Source organism: Podarcis tiliguerta (genome assembly GCF_965153285.1).
Source record: "Podarcis tiliguerta genome assembly, chromosome: 7".
Classification (NCBI taxonomy): Eukaryota; Metazoa; Chordata; class Lepidosauria; order Squamata; family Lacertidae; genus Podarcis; species Podarcis tiliguerta.
The window spans coordinates 34242085-34260411 of record NC_139540.1 but is presented as its reverse complement, the minus strand read 5'-3'; the positions used below and the strand labels follow the sequence as shown (position 1 = coordinate 34260411).

The 18327-nt window shown below is 41.2% G+C and overlaps 1 protein-coding gene and 1 long non-coding RNA gene across 3 annotated transcripts in view; one reads left to right on the top strand and one right to left on the bottom strand.

The window, feature by feature from the left end:
• Positions 1-18327, top strand: part of LOC310682587 — a 384385-nt gene that overhangs the window by 315254 nt on the left and 50804 nt on the right. The gene's annotated exons all lie outside the window — the stretch shown is intronic.
• ARMC1 (armadillo repeat containing 1) lies at positions 895-18218 on the bottom strand. 2 transcript variants are annotated; one of them, XM_083451386.1, is made up of 7 exons: positions 17944-18218; positions 15053-15252; positions 13100-13191; positions 8303-8492; positions 4163-4279; positions 3988-4062; positions 895-3228 (listed from the first exon to the last, which is right to left on the bottom strand). In XM_083451386.1, exons 2-7 carry the CDS (start codon positions 15224-15226, stop codon positions 3037-3039), a joined length of 840 nt encoding a protein of 279 aa, XP_083307512.1. In that variant the 5' UTR covers positions 15227-15252; positions 17944-18218; the 3' UTR covers positions 895-3036. The 2 variants fall into 2 exon arrangements, with proteins under 2 accessions (XP_083307512.1, XP_083307511.1); XM_083451385.1 differs by having other exon boundaries at positions 15053-15249; positions 17944-18217.

Below are 18327 nucleotides of genomic sequence, written 5' to 3'. Positions count from 1 at the left end.
GAGAAATTTCAACTCTGACACACAGAGATTTGGAGCTATTAAAAATAGGACATTGCATCTAACCAGAATACACATTCCCTAGCAAATTAAATGGAGTAATCTGACTTTTGGAAGAATAAAGAAAACCGATAGCGTTTTGATACCAATCATGACATCATAATAAGGGGCCAAGGGCAAGGGGACAAGGCCTTCAACAATGGAATAGTAAGTAGTAGAGCTGAATCAAGTCTCATATAATAAGAGAAGAGGAGTTTGGATTTGATATCCCGCCTTTCACTCCCTTTTTAAGGAGTCTCAAAGCGGCTGACATTCTCCTTTCCCTTCCTCCCCCACAACAAACACTCTGTGAGGTGAGTGGGGCTGAGAGACTTCAAAGAAGTGTGACTAGCCCAAGGTCACCCAGCAGCTGCATGTGGAGGAGCGGAGACGCGAACCCGGTTCCCCAGATTACGAGACTACCGCTCTTAACCACTACACCACACTGGCCCCATATACCATATACTAGAACCCATACCTTGTTTCTGCTAACAAGCAGCGTTCTGTAGCTTGCATCCACGGACATGGCAACCTGAACTCTACTTCCATGGATAATAATAGTTTCTCGTTATCAATACACAGGCACCCCCAATACAAGCTGCAGTCCTGCTCCCTCAATTGTGACCATGAGCACATTTTGATCCTTATGAATTCTGAAAGCAAAAAGCACCAGCTTTAAAGAAAGGGATGGAGACTCTGTGGCCACCCAGATATTCTCCCTGTAGTCCCAAAAAGTGTCGCTAACGGAGAGGATGACTGGAGCTGTGATCCAGCAATATCTGGATGGCCACAGGTTCCCCATTCCTGCTCTAGAGACAAAAACCCTTAAAAACTCTTATAAAACTAGAGGAATGCCAGTTCATTATATTACACTTTTATTTTACAGTATTTCCAAAGCTCTTTTATAGATGCTTTAACTGGGAGAGCTGCAATACTGACCAAAGGAAAAAATATATATACCTACAGATTGATTACACAAGTTTTAATATCTACTTGTACTGAACCATTAATATCCAAAGGGGTGTGTCAGGTAGTGCAGTTGGTGTGCGGCAATGCAAATTGCACAGAGAGAGAGAGATGTTAAAACAAAAAGTAAACATTGTATCCATGGCTACACAACAGAGGGCTTTGCAAACACGTTTGGTACTGTAACATTCTAGACAGCAATATGCTTCGAAATACATATTTAATACAATACATGCCTTAGAAAGCTTGTATTCTGTGCGTGTAAACTTCAACCAAATAAACTAGGTACGTTAAAAAATAGAAATAATAAAATCTGAAAGTAAGCTCTTTATCTCAAAAGTAGGCTGAATTTATGAGAACTTTTATTTGTCACTGGAACTTTACACTTCCCCCTGCCATTTTGTTTTTACTAATAAGCGTCTTGATGCTACTTAATTACTGCTACTGTGCAAGACACAGAGATAAGACCTCCAAAGGGGCAAAAGCACTGCCTTGATACGTGTACGTCACTGATTTAAGTAAAAATTCGTATGGATCACACCACAAAAAGAAGCACTGCAGAATCAACTCTAGGGTAGCATTGCAGTGTCACAGCTGTATTCCTGTGGTGCGTACAAGTTGTGTACAAGGTTTTCTAATGCACTGAGAAAAATCCCAGACAATATTTCAGTAACCTAATTGCTATGCTTAATATTTTGCCTACTGAATATTTACTTGCATGATCCTTTCTGAAAGCTAGGCAGAGACAAGATGTAATGGTCCAAGCACCTTAATTGTCTGCGAGATCGCCAAGTGAAGCCAATTCTCCAGGTGCAGGTTTCCTTGTTGTCTAGACTAGGTGAGTGCACTTACAAGGACTTTTTTCCAGGATGCCCACCCCCCTCTGGGCATCAGGCACATGCTGGCTTTTGCCCTGCTCCACGCTTCACAAACTATTTTTGGATTGCTCCATATTTCATAATGGTTGTCCAAAGGGTATAAAGGTGGAACTGAGAAGCATAAAAGGCAACTGGGATTATACATGAAATTTCCACCAAGCGACAAAAGTCTAGATTGTAGGGCAGTGGCACAATGGCATATTAGGCATTTTATTCCCTCCCACCCACCCACTGGCCACTATGTTACATTTTTAGCTCTCATTAAACCAATTGAAAACAATATCAGAGTAAGGCCAACATCACACTTTCTACCACAGACAAATTCTGCAACCAAGATGTCACTGGAACAGGTTGCAACTTTTGAAACCAGAGCTTCTTTATCCAACCTAAATTGCAATCAGTGGTTTCTGATCATATTTACAAAGTCATAGGCATCATTACAAGCATTTTTTTTTTTTACAGATTATTTACTTACACGTTCACATTTCCACCTTCATTTATTTACTAATGTTCAAATTGCGAGTGGTCAAGGGCTGACAGTTTAGAACAAAAACAAAAATCCCAGCACATCAAGGGCTGTAAAGTTCAAGTTTGAATCATTCTTGTTGCAATGCACCAAGTGGAATGATGACATACCAGCTCTGAACCAAGTGTGATGGGGAAGGGAATAAATGGTAAACAATTCAGGTTTCCCCCCCATTAGAATGACCTTCCAGGGGAAATATCTAATTTGAAATAAGGCAAAAAGAAAAAGAAAAAAAGGCATTCCAATCTATGCAAAATTAAGGGCTAATAATTTCCTTGTATAGATGTCCTGAGATTTGTACTGGATGGGTTCTGTATGTGTTTATCACTAATATTAACTTAAAGCTCTATACACTCAACGAAGTTTGGTTAATCATGGACCCATATTAAAAAGTGAGGCAATAAAACATATGAGAAGAGAGGTGAGGGCAAGGGCATTAACAAATGCCTCCATCTTTCTCACCGGCCTGAAAGACCAAAAGTCCAACAAAATGTAAAAGACAGCATATGTTTTGTGTAGTCTAAAAATCTGTTGTGATAACTTATTGCAAATTGCACTTGGCAGTTCACCACACCAATGGAAAACTGGCCCCCTGTTGGTTCACACAGTCCTGTAAGCCTTGACTCAAAGTCACCAGTAGAAGGATCTGGAGAGAAAGTTTGCAGCTGAGCTCAGCCAGCTGGCGGCACCTTCTGGGTGTGATCCAACCCGGGACACTGCTTTGTCTTGCTCCTTTGAAGGGCTTTCATCTTCTGGCAGATACTCAGGGAGGTCGGTATTCTGCTCCACTTCTACAGGAGTATCTTGGAATGGAACCAGCATCTGTTTAATGGGATCCAGAAAGTCCTTTTACCCAATCTGACCTTGCTGCGAAGCTCAGCATCACTCATTCATGCAACTGCTGTTTTAGACATAGTTCAGAGTTTTAGCAAATCTAGGAACTGTGACATGCAAGATAACTTTATAGGTCTGAACAAAGTAACTCCTCCATTCACTTCCTGATAAGCATGCTCCTCAACCAATGGGAAGAGTTCACCTACATTATAGCAGGCTTTAGACCAAGCTCTTGGAGACCTGTGTAATTAATTTGAGTTTCCGAAACGTTTGTGCTTAATATAATCACTGTAATTCAGAAGATTGCAAACGCTCTTAGCAACATGACATTAATGCCTTCATTACGTAAGGCTATTTTGCACCTCTTGCTAACTGAAATCAATATTCTACAATGCTAAACCTATGACACACTTTCAACTTCTACCAGATTTTCCATGTACAGTTGGCATAAAAGCTCCACAAAAGAAGCAGCTTTCTCTTGTTTCAGGAAGTGAGGCGCCCTGTATGAACACACTGCTGCTTACATTGCATAGATACAACATGCCTTGGATTCAAAATAGAAATTAAAGGAGACGACGCACACACACACATCCCCCAAAAAGCCACATCTGCATACAATTTCATGTATGTTCAGACAGTGGGATTATTGCTGCACCCAAAGAATAGACCAATTGCATTTAATTCCTTTTCTTTAATTGCCAACGCTACCAACAGGCTTGCGTTCTAAATTACGAAGCGTTCTCTCACCTCTTCTCCACTTTCACTTTTCACAACTTGCTGGGCTTTCATAACTTTGGTTGATGCTATTGCTGTTGCCAGTGCCTATACAACAAGAAAATGGAAAAACAGAAAAGAAGAGCAGGTGAGTAAGTCATTACTCAGCGTCAGAAGAATGTAAAAGGCAAACGGCTGCAAACCTTACCTCTGCTTTCAAATCTGATCTGATTCGGACTACACATCTTTGAACTGCCATTTGAAACGTGAAGCTGATGACCCCTTTAATCTTCAGCAAGGCCTCTTCGCAAAGGTTTCTCCGAGACTAAAAATTAACGGCACCAGTTATTTGCAAACACCTAATAAATAATTGCGTATGTTAAACACAGATCAGTTAAGAAACAAGACACATGAATTGAAGCAGAATGATGCTTTTTAATATATATATATTTTAAAAGAGGAGAGGGAATGGCTCTGAATTTAGCCATAAGAGAATTTAAAAACATCATTCCTGCCTACATTTTGACGACAAACCAGAATGGAATCAACTGTGAATAATGAGGGGAAAGTGCTGAAAAGCAAAGCAAGCTTTTCTCCGTATGATCAGCTAAACAGTCCCCTGTGGTTAAGTTCTGACTGACTGCAATGCTCATTGATGAGCAGTTAGTGTTTAAGTTGCTATTTATCAGACACCTTGTATCCATACTGACTGAATGCATCAAAGCAGCTGTTGTATCCTTCAGCTACCTCATCTGTGGCAGCTCATGGACATCACTGCACTGCACAAACTGAACTCTGATTGCAAAGGAAAATGTCCGCTCACAAAACACACAAGTGAACGGTTACGTTTAAAGCAAGTGACAGGGCCTACTGTGCAACAACACGACACTGACCTGTGCTAGTTGCACCTGCTCTACGTTAGCTCAGCGTGCTTCCATGCATTTACTGAGTGTCTCAAAGACATCAGCATACAAATAAGTGGCCTCTTAGAACTACCACAAGCGCAATATGAAACACAGCCTGGCCTACATAATCATGTATATGAGCTGCTTGCTTGCTGTCTTACGACACGAACACATTCTTCTCAACCAGCACTGCATTCTTATCTCCCTCCTCAAGCCTAGCTCCCAGGGTTTATGGCTAAGGCAGCAGGGTGGCTCAGATGTTACAGGAAGCCATGGTTTTTCCCATATTAACAAGCCTACACAAGCCTCAGGCTCACACACTTCCCTCCTCCTCTTATTTTGCATAGCCACCAGTTTCCCATTGCATCCAAATCTGGGGATGCAGGTTCCTTTAAGAGCAAGAAAGGATCAAACCATGGTTTCAGAGCCTAGTCCGTTTGTAAAACTAAGTTTAGCCAAAGTACAAATCCAACTCCATACCTTATGGGGAACTCCCAGTCTCCTCACAAACAACACAAGATGTGGGGAGCACACAAACATGAGACTCATTCATAAGTAGTATCAAACTATGGTCTGACATTACATGAGAACTGGAAACCACAGTGGAACATAGGAAGATGCATCAAACAGAGTCATACCATTGGTGCATCTGCTAGCTCAGTATTATCTACACCGAGTGTCAGTGGCTCGCCAGGGTTTCAGGCAAGACACATTCCCAGCCCTACCTGGACATGCCAGAGGCTGCAGCTGAGATCTTCTACATGGGAAACAGGTGTTCTACCACTGAACCAGAGAATACACCCATTGAAACAATATATAAAACTTCAGCATGTACATCAGGCCAACACAGGTGAAATAAGATTAGTCAAATGTGCTCCGATTTTCAAGTTGTGTTTTCTGCTTCAAAGCAGCCCCATACAGAGAGCATCATTACAGTGACCTAGCCGGGGTGTAACTGGGGCTTAGATAACCAACACCAAGTTCATCCTCTATACGGAGGCTGGAAGAAAAATGAACTAAAATCCAACAAGTTCATGTTTGGCAAGATTAAGTCAAACTGCTGAATTTTATCAGGGTTTCTGCCTCAAGAGTAACATGCAGATACACCTGACTATGCATTGGAAGTCTGTATTTATGAGAAAGAACAGTCCTCTACACACACACACACACACACACCAGTATTGTTTAGGGGTTGTTGTGACTGTTATTGATATTATATTAATTTTTACATTTTATAATGATTTATGTGGAAATGGTTCAATTATGGCTGTGCACTTTTTGATGCGTTTAATTTATTGTTTGATTATTTTTGTTATGCTTGTAATTATGCAAATCTTTTCACGTTGCGAGCTGCCTTGACCATGGTTTTAACTATGGAAAGGCAGCATACAAAACAAATTATGGTGGTGATTATGAGATGACAGGGCAAGCAGGAGTGGTGACAAAATGTTCATGCCCACTAAAGTATATTGCTGGGATATACATAGAGCTTTAGACAGTAATTACATAAGATTTCACAAGAGAGACCAATTAGTATCATTTCTGTGAAAAACGAAGTACAGCTGTTCAGTTATTATTGTCCTTTAGGGTTTGCATTTGCTTGCTTGCTTGTTCTTCCGGGGTTTTTTAACTGCCTAAAATCTTAAGAAAAAGAGGCAAAAAGAACATGATTATCCCAGTTGTTGTTGTTGCTGTTGTTATTATTTCTACACTTGAAAGATAGCTTACATTTCACGGATGAATGTAGGTGCCCATGTTAGAAGCACCTACCTGAAACTCAGAACTGCTGCAAGTGCTGACTATAGTTTAAGATAGCACTTGGAGGTCAAAATGATTTACAAACAGTGTTTTTCATTGCCCTTTGTAGACTGAAATGGCATGCTGTGCACAAACTAAAAATCAAGTAAAAATCTCCCTAAGAGCAGAGAAGGTTTTGAGGACAGCTTAAAAAACCAAATAAACTTTAATACACATTTGCCCCTTTTTGCTCTTGAAGGAATATGCTGCCAGGCCATCAGCAGCTAAAGAAGCCCTCCAAATTAAGTATGTCTACATTTCTTACTGCATGCTGGCTACCAGAAACAAGCAGCTTTACCTAAACAGAGAGGAGTAAAACTGCAAGGATCTGCATTAGCATTGTTTTAGGAGAGCAATACAGGCAGCTTTGAGATATGCTGACCACAGACCATTTACAGTGGTAACGCGTATTTAAATTGGCAGGCAAAACAGAAACAGGCAGCATTTTTCTGGCTTTTAGAGAAGCTTTAGAGACAGTGATGGGCAAACAAATGAGCTACCAAGTCAGTAAACATAATAAGGACAAGACTACTGGAACTGATTAAACCTGGCTTAAAGAAGCGGGTCGGGCAGAGGAGGGGAGAAATATAAGGAGAGAGCAAAATGGTGGTGGCAAGAAGAGGAGGAAGGTAACTCTGGGAAAGCAAGGGTATGCATATGCTCATTATTCATCCGATTAACAGCCACTGACTTTATTAAAGAAGATGGGATCTATATACAGACCTGGTTCTCTTAAAAGGCTTACTTAGGCCCCCCACCCCCGAACAAATGTAAGCCAGTGCAGCAGAAGATCAGGTTAGATAATTTTAAAGGCTACAAAACTGAAACAGAGACCTGAGGGCACTTGTGGATAACATGCTCAAACAGCCTTGCATGCTGCTTGGCAGCCATAAAAAGGCAAACATGACCCTGGGGTGTTATCTACAGGGGAATGGAGGATAAATTTATAGAAGTTATTCTGACATTGCATGGAGAATCCACTGAGACCTCATTATTACAACAGTTATCCAATAGCCAAGAGAAATCTCAGGCAATGAGAAAAGATGTTAGGAAGAGCAGGCTAAGAAAATTCAACATTTCCTTAGGCTTGAACAATGGGAAGTTGATAAATTGTTATGAATGTCTCATGATGTGAAGAAGAAAAAACACCGGGGGGGGGGGGGATTACCATTCATCTGATGGCTAGGTTGATCAACCTTTTCCAGTATAAAGTATCACTTGTTGGGTAGCGGTAGGGATGACTGCTACTGGGAGACCCTGGAGAGATGCTGCCCATCAGTGCAAACAGTACTAAACTAGAGGGACCAATGATCTGACTCAGAAGAAGGCAGCTTGTGATGTTCTGATGTCCAAACTTAATGCAGTCAATTATTTAATGTGACCTTTCTACTGTCAGCTTCTTGGGGGTATTTAACGTTTTGCATCAGTAAATTCTGATGCACAGTAAATTCTACTAAGATCAACTCCTACAAGTTATCGACATCTAAGACATTGGTACAGACTTCATAAATGTTATTATGTTTATGGCATTTAGTACAGAGCAGTCTAAGCTGTAAACTCAAGGAATGCTTACAGAAAACAAGGTGCCCTTCACACACCTTGATACATAAGTGTGCATTGTATGCCCCAAAACACCCTTTTCTTACCGAATCATCAAGGCCATCTATGTGTAACACGACTGTTTTAGCACGTTTATTTGTACTTCCCAGAAAAAACTGAGCTTTCCGGCGCCGTGAATTCATCTCGTTCACATTGTCAACGTCGGACATTGTGGAAGACTGAAGAATATCATAGATTTCAGAAGCCAACAATTTTGTCTCTCCTGGTGTGGTGGTCCTAAGGCAAAGCAAACTGAGGTTTGTATGGATTTTGCTTTACAATCCTTTGTATTTTAGTTTTGTTAAATATATTTCTTAACAGCTTAATACAGTCTCTAAGCAATTTACAAATAACATGATATATATAACTCAGAAATTAGGGTACAATGCAATGCAATAAAATAAAATAATAAAATCTGAAAGAACAAAAACATGGCACCGTATCTGAAACACCTTTAGAATCATGGTTCCCTTCCCCCTTCAGCCCTCCTCTTACCAAGGCACATCCTGACTCACCAAATACTACACATCACACTCAAGTGTTGCCTTAAAGGTAAAGGTAAAGGACCGACAGTTAAGTCCAGTTGCAGACGACTCTGGGGTTGCAGCGTTCATCTCGCTTTACAGGCCCAGGAAGCCGGCGTTTGTCTGCAGACAGTTTTTCCAGGTCATGTGGCCAGCATGACTAAGCCATTTCTGGCGCAACGGAACACCAAAACCAGAGGAGCGCACAGAAACACTGTTTACCTTCCCGCCGGAGCAGTACCTATTTATCTACATGCACTTTTTGGGGTGCTTTCAAACTGCTAGGTTGACAGGAGCTGTGTTGCCTTACATCGACACAAGTCAATGATACCTACTACTTATTCAGTATCACTTTCCCAACCTACACCCACACCTCATTCATACCCACCAATATGCACAAAGGCGCCATCCACTCAGTGATTCCAATACTCACACTCAATCACCAACCACTTTCACCAGTCAAGTCCTTCCACTGCACAAAAGTGTACTGCAAAAACTAGGGAGACAATGAAACCATTCACTGACAGAATAACAAGGCAGGCGGCCACTCATCAGTCACACAGATGAATTGCACCCCCTGCACCTGGTTCTCCTTCCTCTCACCAAGAATTGCCCACAGACAATTCAAACCACACAGGAGGAATTAAAAGAAAAAGAAAAACTTTGAAGGAAGGCACCCACATCACCATCCCAACACCCTTTGCCTCAGCAGTACAGTACTGGTTTTATAAATTTCCAAAATGAAGGTTCTCAATATGAAGCTAAGCGATGCATTAACTTCCCCTTATGCTGTCTGGTTATCTTTAGCTGAATTAGGAACCATACATACATACCTAATTTTATTTGGATGCCACCTTTCCACAGTTCAAACCCCCCTCAAGGTGGTTTACAACATTACAAAACCCATAACTACAACGTAACTAAAGTATTTATAAACAATAAATAAAACATTAAATACACAACCAAACTGAGCAATTTCCACATAAATCACAACAAAATATAAAGATAAAAAAAAAACCAACAGCAGCAACAGAAACACACACCCCCAACACAACCCTCCTTCCAAACAACATGAAAACCAGGCAGACATCCATGGTTTCCATACCTTGTCTGCATGACCCTTCTAATGCCCCAATACGAAAAGTTTTCATCTGACTATCAAAACTGTATGCACCGACTTAATTCCCATTGAGGTTTCTTGCCCACACAATGCAGAGAGCCCTAGCTGACTAGGAGTTCTATTGAACTGGGCTTCTTCACCTCAGCACTACTCCCTGCAAAGCTTTCTCTGGAACTCTCCTCTCTCCAATATTCCTCTTGCTCTCCCTCTTCTGCCCATAACATCCATCCAGCATTCGCGTCCTCCTGTCTCAAACCATGGATCTCCTTGTTGTCTTCTCCCCACAGATACTCTGCATTTCACAATAAGAGTGAACAGCAGCCACTTACTTTTGACAGAACGCCATCCAACAGCACCATTAGACCAACAGAAAACCAACTGAACTTATCTGCATCGCCCCAACTAGGGTTTTATTTCTTGCTCAGAGAAGTGGGAGAGTCCTGAGAGATAGCTCAGTTGGTAGAGCATGAGACTGTTGGTCTCAGGGTTGTGAGTTCGAGCCCCATGTTGGGTAAAAGATTCCTGCATTGCAGGGAGTTGGACTAGATGGCCCTTGTGGTCCCTTCCAACTCTACACTTCTATGATTCCCTTCTATGAAGTGGGGTGGTTCTTTATTTGATCAGAAAGCAATGGGTATTGCATTTTAATGTACTGAAGAGATGATGAGTGGGGGGGGGGGAGTATTTAGTAACACAAGCAACCTTTCTGCATCAGCTGACAAAAGAGGGACCAAGGGACCAAGCAACATTGCTCTCCTTTGGGTAACTGCAAAAACCCAAAGGAGTCAAAGGAGTAAAAGGAAAAGAAGAAGGCCACTGCCAGCCTGGCTATTTCCCTTCCATAGGTACTGACCTCAGCCTGGAATACTGTCAGTCTGGCATCTTTCACATACACTAACGTCAAATTAAAATATGCTGGCCCTTTTAAAAATAGCAGCTTGAGCAATCTTTGCTTTTTATTCCAGCAAGCTGTCAAGAAAGGACGGCATATCAGACAAGAGCCTGTTTCAGCATTTTCCCTTCATAGCTTTTCGATTTGCACGGAAGACTACAGCATTTCTAACATCTCAGAATTCAGACAATGCCCAGCTATCAAGTTTAATGGATGCTTTAAAATACTGCTTGTTCCATCATTATCACCTATTTCCAATTCTATGCAATGAAACCCAAAATTATTATTTGAAGGTACTTTTTTTTTGGGGGGGGGAATAATGGTTTCGACTAAAAAAAAAAAGAATAGAGTGACATGACTGCTTAAAGCAAAGAGTGAATTTCAGCACATACCCTCCCCTCTGGAAAGTGGAGAAATGGCACCCAAATTTGTAGGTTGTGAATGGGACAATGATATTCAGGGAGTGTTTTGGTACAGCTATAGATGAGCCCCTAACCAGTTTTGAAGATTTAATGTTTAGCATGATTGCAGAACATAATATTTGTATAAGATCACAAAACAAAAGTTGGTGTTTAAGTTGTTTTGCAAAATTTTCAATTCTGAAAATTTGTAGTACGTATGTATTTCCTTCCGACCAACAATTATAATTCTGACAAAACAAGGTGTATCTTCAGATCAAGTAGAATTATTTTGGTCTGTTCTAATTTGACACACTAGATGGCGGTATTACCTTTTATTACTATGTCTTGCAATTCATCCAACACTGCATTTCCAAACTGCACAATACTCTTAGTGTGCATGAATAATTTATCTTTCGGCTAAGTGTATAAAATGTTCACAACCCATTTAAAAGTATACCATATAATCCCGTTTGTAGTGTCAGAGAGGGCATCTTTTTCTTCAAATATCCTTTTATGGGGAAGGTGTCATAACAAAGGGTCCAATTTTAGAAGGCTATTTGTGACCTTCTAACCATGGTTAATTATTTGTGAGCAGTACAAGCAAGTAAAATTGTGTTAAATCAAAACTGAGGCAGTGGCTTGGTTTACAGGATTGTGTGCATCTTATCATACCTGAAAGGTACTCCTGTGCAATTAAATACATAGTTACTGAGCTAATCGTTTTAGGCAAATAATAAATTGGGGGGGGGGGGTTGAATAGATCAGTTTAGTTCAAGTAGTTCAGTATGAGACTCTGGAAGAGGCATACTATCTTGGAATAGAATGCTTTGAGCCAAGTAATTGGATTTTTGCTTTCATTAACTAGCCACTTAGTATCAAGAACTACTGAACATACCAGTATCCTCACAGTGTTTTCAATGTTACATGCAAAGCCAGGAATACATGTACAGTGCTACCTCGGGTTAAGTACTTAATTCGTTCCAGAGGTCCGTACTTAACCTGAAACTGTTCTTAACCTGAAGCACCACTTTAGCTAATGGGGCCTCCTGTTGCTGCCGTGCCGCCAGAGCCCGATTTCTGTTCCTATCCTGAAGCAAAGTTCTTATCCTGAAGCACTTTTTCTGGGTTAGCAGAGTCTGTAACCTGAAGCATATGTAACCTGAAGCGTATGTAACCCGAGGTACCACTGTATTGGAGATTATGAAAGGAATCTGCTTGAACAAGGAAGCCACCTTTGCAATCTAATTCCCAAGTCCCTTATTCTTAAAACAATTTTAAGACAGAAACACACTATATACCGCAATAATCTGATAGTTTGTAAGGGGATACAGACTCCCTCGTAAGGTGGTGGTAGGAAGGAAATATGTACATACTCCAACCTTCATTGGAAGATTTTAAAGCAAAGGTTGGATGTCATGGATGCTCCAGCTGAGATATCTGTACTGCAGGGAGTTAGACAAGATGACTCTTGGGGTCCCTTCCAACTCTAGAGTTCTAGGATTCTATGATAAATTACAGTGGTGCCCCGCAAGACGAATGCCTCGCAAGACGGAAAACCCGCTAGACGAAAGGGTTTCCGTTTTGGAGGTGCTTCACAGAACAAATTTCCTATGGGCTTGCTTCGCAAGACGAAAATGTCTTGCGAGTTCCTGCGATTTTTTCCCGCTCCCCACCCCCTTTTTCTAAGGCACTAAGCTGCTAATAGCCTTTTAGCAGCTAATCCGCTAATCCCTTAAGCCTTTAATAGCCGCTAATAGCCGCTAAACCGCTAATAGCGCTAATCCGCTAATGGGGTTGCTTCGCAAGACGAAAAAACCGCTAGACGAAGAGACTCGCGGAACGGATTCTTTTCGTCTTGCGAGGCACCACTGTATGTACTTTTACTATAGATAGCACACTATACTTACTTTTGCACGACGGTTTGTAAGCTCAGCATCATACCTAGTTCGCTTTTCATCTTTTCTCTGTTGGCACGACATTCCGCCAAATAGCGGAGAGCCTGTAAGAAAGGGCAAGTTAAAGTAATCTAATAGAATAATGCTATTGTTTCTAATTTTTCTTTTATACATCTCTCAAAAATAAACAGTATCAATTCTGAAGATATTTTATGTAATGGTTAGAACATATGCAATTTTAGTTTAATAAGCTGCACCCCAAAATATTTTTGGCGTATTCTTGTCTAGAAAAATCCCAGTAATTATATAAATATGATTTTGACTAAATATTGAATTAAGAGAACTGATTCTTTCAGTTGTCTATCAGCAAATATAGTATCATATAAAACTAAGTTAACATTTCCAGCAAGTTGCGTATAATGGGATAACTCAAAATATGAAGGTTAAATGTGCAGCTGTTCAAAGCATTGTATTTGCATTGTTGCTGCTGAAGGAGTGTTTTTGCGTTATATATGTATAAAACTAGGGGCTGCACTCCTGCTTGCTCCTCTCATCAACCCACCTACCAGTTTTCCCATCCCAACTATGCAACTACTAAGCTCGCTTTCACCTTCATGTCATTTCTGAAGCCACTTCTCTCTCATTCTGCAGTCCTGCTTTACACCCCTTTTCACCTTCACCCCATGTCCTTGCCTCCTCCCCCTCCTTTTGCACAATTCCCCCTTGCACACCTTCATGGTAACTTCCTGCACCTTCCTCCTCCCACACATTGCACCTACAAAGCACCCTTTTCACCATCCCCTCCTATTGTATAGACCTTCCATGCCCTTTCATCTTCAGCTCCATTCCCATGCCTCTTACCCCTCCTTTTTTCAATCACCTTTACACTCCCATTTTCACCTTCACTCCTTTTTCTTCCACCCTCCTCCTTTTCTCAACTCTTCCTTGACACAGATCACTTCCTCCTCCTCCTCCTCTCTCCTATTCTGCAACCCTTTTTCCACATACATCCCATGCTGATCGATATTACTGAATCTTTAAGATGAATAGATTTTAAGAGCAAGCCTGTCAACTTGTTCAGCTGGAGAAGGATAAGTTTAGTTGACAGATGTTGTATGTATATGGGTGCTTGCTTTGGGGAGGTAAATTGTTATCATACAAACAATTTAGGTTCTTCATTGTTCTACTTAGCATCATATTTTCTCTGAGCTCTAAGACTGCATGTGTCACGATTAAGTGACATTCAGAAACAAGAGGACCTTGAGCCAGTTGTCATTGTGTTGTGTAATTGGTCTTGTGCCAACATTAATGTTTGCTTAGTTCCTAACAGCTCTGATGCAGCATGTCCATTGCCCTAATACCTGCTGAAGAGTATTTCTGTTATGTTTCATTATTAATTTAGACTGCCAACTTACACTTTATACATTTACCTGGGAGTAAGGCCCATTTATTTCAGTAGGACTAGATTCTAATTTGGAGAGTGGGAAGATGAGAACTATGACTACTTTTACCTTGAGGTGGGGGCGGGACCTGGCATCAAACAGAATTAACACTGCTCCTGAACTCTCATATTTGATATACATTGCTAAACTTTGGTATCTTTAAAGTTGCATCAATAAATTTCTTTATTTCTTTTTAAAGAAATCCTCCACTTCAATGCCATAGTTTCTCAGAATGTACCAGAGTGACAAGAGCATAAACTGCATTTGGGAATGTCATTTTTAGGTGATCCTCTCTGGCTAAGAATCTGTGCTATTACAATACATCTTTTCTTCTTCAGTAAAATTTTCTAAAATGTTTTGTTTTAAGATATTTTATGGAAACACACTGGTGTAAAATATGGTTGCAACAGCCAATGAGTGCTTATTTAATATTAAATCCTGAAATTTAGAGTGCCAATCACATAGTCATGCTACAGAATGCATAGGAAAAAAGTTGCACAATTAGGAAACAGAAGATACTTACCAGTAGGGCTGAATGGACAACTGGGGGATTGGGATGATCCAAAAATAAAATAAGGCCTGGTAGACATCCCTGATCCTGCACAATTGCTCTTCTGTTTAGGGGATCAGCTGCAAGGTCCCTCAGCTGATTAACTACAGATAACGCATCAGGCTCTTCACTCATACTGCTGTTCATTTTTGCTTGTCATACATAAAATTCTGCTGGAAAAGAAATGTTATTAGAAATATTGTGGAGTTAATGGCCACTGTCATTAGCTTGGTGTGGTTCAAATTATATTTCCTTAAGTAATTCTTTAGGAGTCTTTAAAAGACACTAGTCAGCACATGCTGCTCAGATCACTATTCAAAATTCAACAAAAAGGCAAACCTAAGACACAGTATGTATTGTTTTAATTTTTAATGCACTCAAAGTTCCCATTTCCTTCCACCAAAATCAGACAGCAAGTCAAAGAATCTAATACATAGCACATCTTATCACTATTTCAGCTATCAACATAAGTCAGTAATAGAATAATTCTTGCTGGGCAAGAATTATTCCTAATCCACAGTTATCACCATACATATAAAGATATGTAAAGCTTGACAATGCTCAACCCTTTGGCCCATCCCACTATGCAAGGACTCCCAGCTTTACCCCAAAAGCAAGTAAATGGGATAGGTGGGTGAAATAATCACTAAAGCATTTGCATTTCACCTTCACATACACACAAAGCACAAAAGCATAGTGAAAATTGGCTCCAAGTTTTTAATATTGTGAAGGCTTCAGTCAGAATCCAAAATGCTATTTTAGATATAACAAGGGCTTCCATGCATTGTGAACATAACATTTCATATACAGTCTTCAAAAGTGCCTAAAGGGACTATTATACAGTAAACAGAACAGAATTCTCTTGGGTAAGCAAATGAAGGCATGTAGTTGTTCAGGTCTTTACCAGTGCCCAAAGAGCTTCACGCAGCATATGTATTTATCAGTTGCAATGCTGGATGGAATATGAAGGTATACAATCTCCATAAGGATCTAATTTCCAAAATTGTGCATTGGAATTATCATCTGAATAAAGGAAGCATGGCACGAGTAGTGGAAAGGCAACCTTCTAAACTGCTGCATGCCACCCCTGGCAAAACAAAACACAACGCACCGCCGGAACCTAAATTCAATAACTAGATTATTAGAATAGCAATTTTCAAACTTTGCTCCAGAGAATCCTCATATGCTTATCACAGGTTCCTCAATTGAAAGAGCCATGATGACAGTCAAGGGATTGAATCCAACCAAGTCATACTCAGAGTAAAACCACTGAAACAGACTTATTAATGATATCCAATGATTTGAACGAGTCTACTTAAGTATGGCTAATGTTGACAACAACCCAAGCTTCCTAGATATTTCTCCCTGCAAAGTATGAGGACATTGTTGAGTATAATCCAGCGTGCACTCACAGCTCACATGCAGCAACAATGAGGACCAATATGGCCGGTGTTCTCTATGAAATGTCTGTTCACCTTAGTAAACATGGTCCAGAATATTCTGAATGCACAAGGTTCTTGTGGGTAGACACCCTCAAGTTCTGCAGCAGACAAAGCAATGCAGAAAGGGCTCCTTGAAGGTGGAATCTGAAAGCCACTGAGCTAAAAATATGAGCTAACTCCACCATGAATAAAGTATTGAGAAATTAAACTGGTCTGGAAATCAGGATATTTGTTTCCATGAAGCTAACTTCAAAAGCTATGCTTAGGATCAACCCTAAATACTGTATGTGGCTTTTACTGAAATTGATGGTCCTTAGGGCCACAGACAAATATTTGTGCTATTTACTGATTCAGAATTACACAAATATCACCAAAGAAACTTGATACAGCTTCTGACCACAACCTGAGCCAGAGACTGACAACATTCTCATATTAAGAATTATATGTAATTCATTATAACAAATATGCCTCATCTATTTCACTGTTGTTTTTTACTTACTTCAGTGCGCAGCACAATCCTATATGCACGTTTATTCATAAATCCCACTCTGCCAGTAGGGCTTGCTCCCTGGTAAGCATGCATAAGTTCATACTCAAACACTGCCAGGTGTACGCATGCCTTCTTAGAAATCCTACTTGTTTAAATAGGACTAACTTGCAAGCATATACACAGTCTGACCCAAAGAAATCACTTTTGTTTCTCTTTTGAAAAACAAAAGCAACTCACCATACGTATAGCACTGTGGCTATATTTAAACACCAAGTCTTAGATGCTGCAGCAAGCCTTTTCTAAAATGAAACAACGGTTAACCAAATAGTCAGCCAAAAGTAAATCTAGCTCACTGCGACAGAACTTCTTCCCAGATGTGGACATCCAAGATGCTATGTTGGTCATTTGTACTATTTCTCGTACTGGTTTGTATCGCAAAAATATCAGAAGTTCAGTACACAAGGGATTGCTACCTTATATGCCAGCGCTTAAACCTCCTCTCCTCCCCATTCCCCAGGGCCAGATAACTGAAATCAGCTTCTGCTGCAATCATATCCCCAATTACCTGGGAGGGTTGCCCATTGAACCCAATGGAATTTCCATCTGAGTAGACCCACATAGTACCACACTTTAGGCTAGCAGGGACTAAGCCCCACTAAACGAAATCGGGCTTAAATCAGGGTAAACATACATAAGCTGATACTATGGAGAGAAAGGCAGCCATTAGAAACCCCTGATGTTTTGATGATTTAAAATAAGAGCTTGTGATTGGGGTGGGAAGAGGTCAGGGGACTCTTAGGTTACCCTGCCCGGGGTCACTCTCCTTGGTCTGGCTTCCCCTGCCTTCGGTGGCCCAATACCCCTTAACCCTCCCCAGGCTCCTTCTCCCCACCGACTCCCCACTCCGAAGGTCCCCCATTCCCCGCCCTCACTTTCATAGGATGCGAAAGGGGAGGCGCTTTCTTGCTCCCGCCCCGCCAGAAGAAGGAACGGTCCAGGTCACGTATCTGCTGCCGCGGAGGCCGCTCTCGTGCGAAAGGAGGCCGGGCGGGGAGAAGGCGCTTTGCACCCCGGGGCGCCCGGCCAGAGGTCAGCAGGATTGGAACCTTCTACCCCCGGAGACAACATTCACCCAGCCAGGCGGGCGCTCACAGGTCTCCGGCACCTCGGCGCTCCGGGGGACCCCATTGGCTGCAGCGGAAAGCACCTCCTGGCCAGTCGCGGCTCGCCTTGTTACGCGCGTCTCTAATTGGTTAAATGCGGCTGGCTGGACTTCCGCGGCATTGTGGGTTGGAGCCGGTGAAGCTTTTTTTAAA

What these genes read in the sequence shown, in the direction of transcription:
- ARMC1 (XM_083451386.1), bottom strand. Translation starts at nt 15,226, where the DNA reads ATGAACAGCAGTATGAGTGAAGAGCCTGATGCGTTATCTGTAGTTAAT. An exon ending in TTGTCCATTCAGCCCTACTG is followed by an intron (nt 13,192 to 15,052) that starts GTAAGTATCTTC and finishes CCTTTCTTACAG; the next exon opens with GCTCTCCGCTATTTGGCGGA. An exon ending in AAAGTGAAAGTGGAGAAGAG is followed by an intron (nt 3,229 to 3,987) that starts GTGAGAGAACGC and finishes CCCATTAAACAG; the next exon opens with ATGCTGGTTCCATTCCAAGA.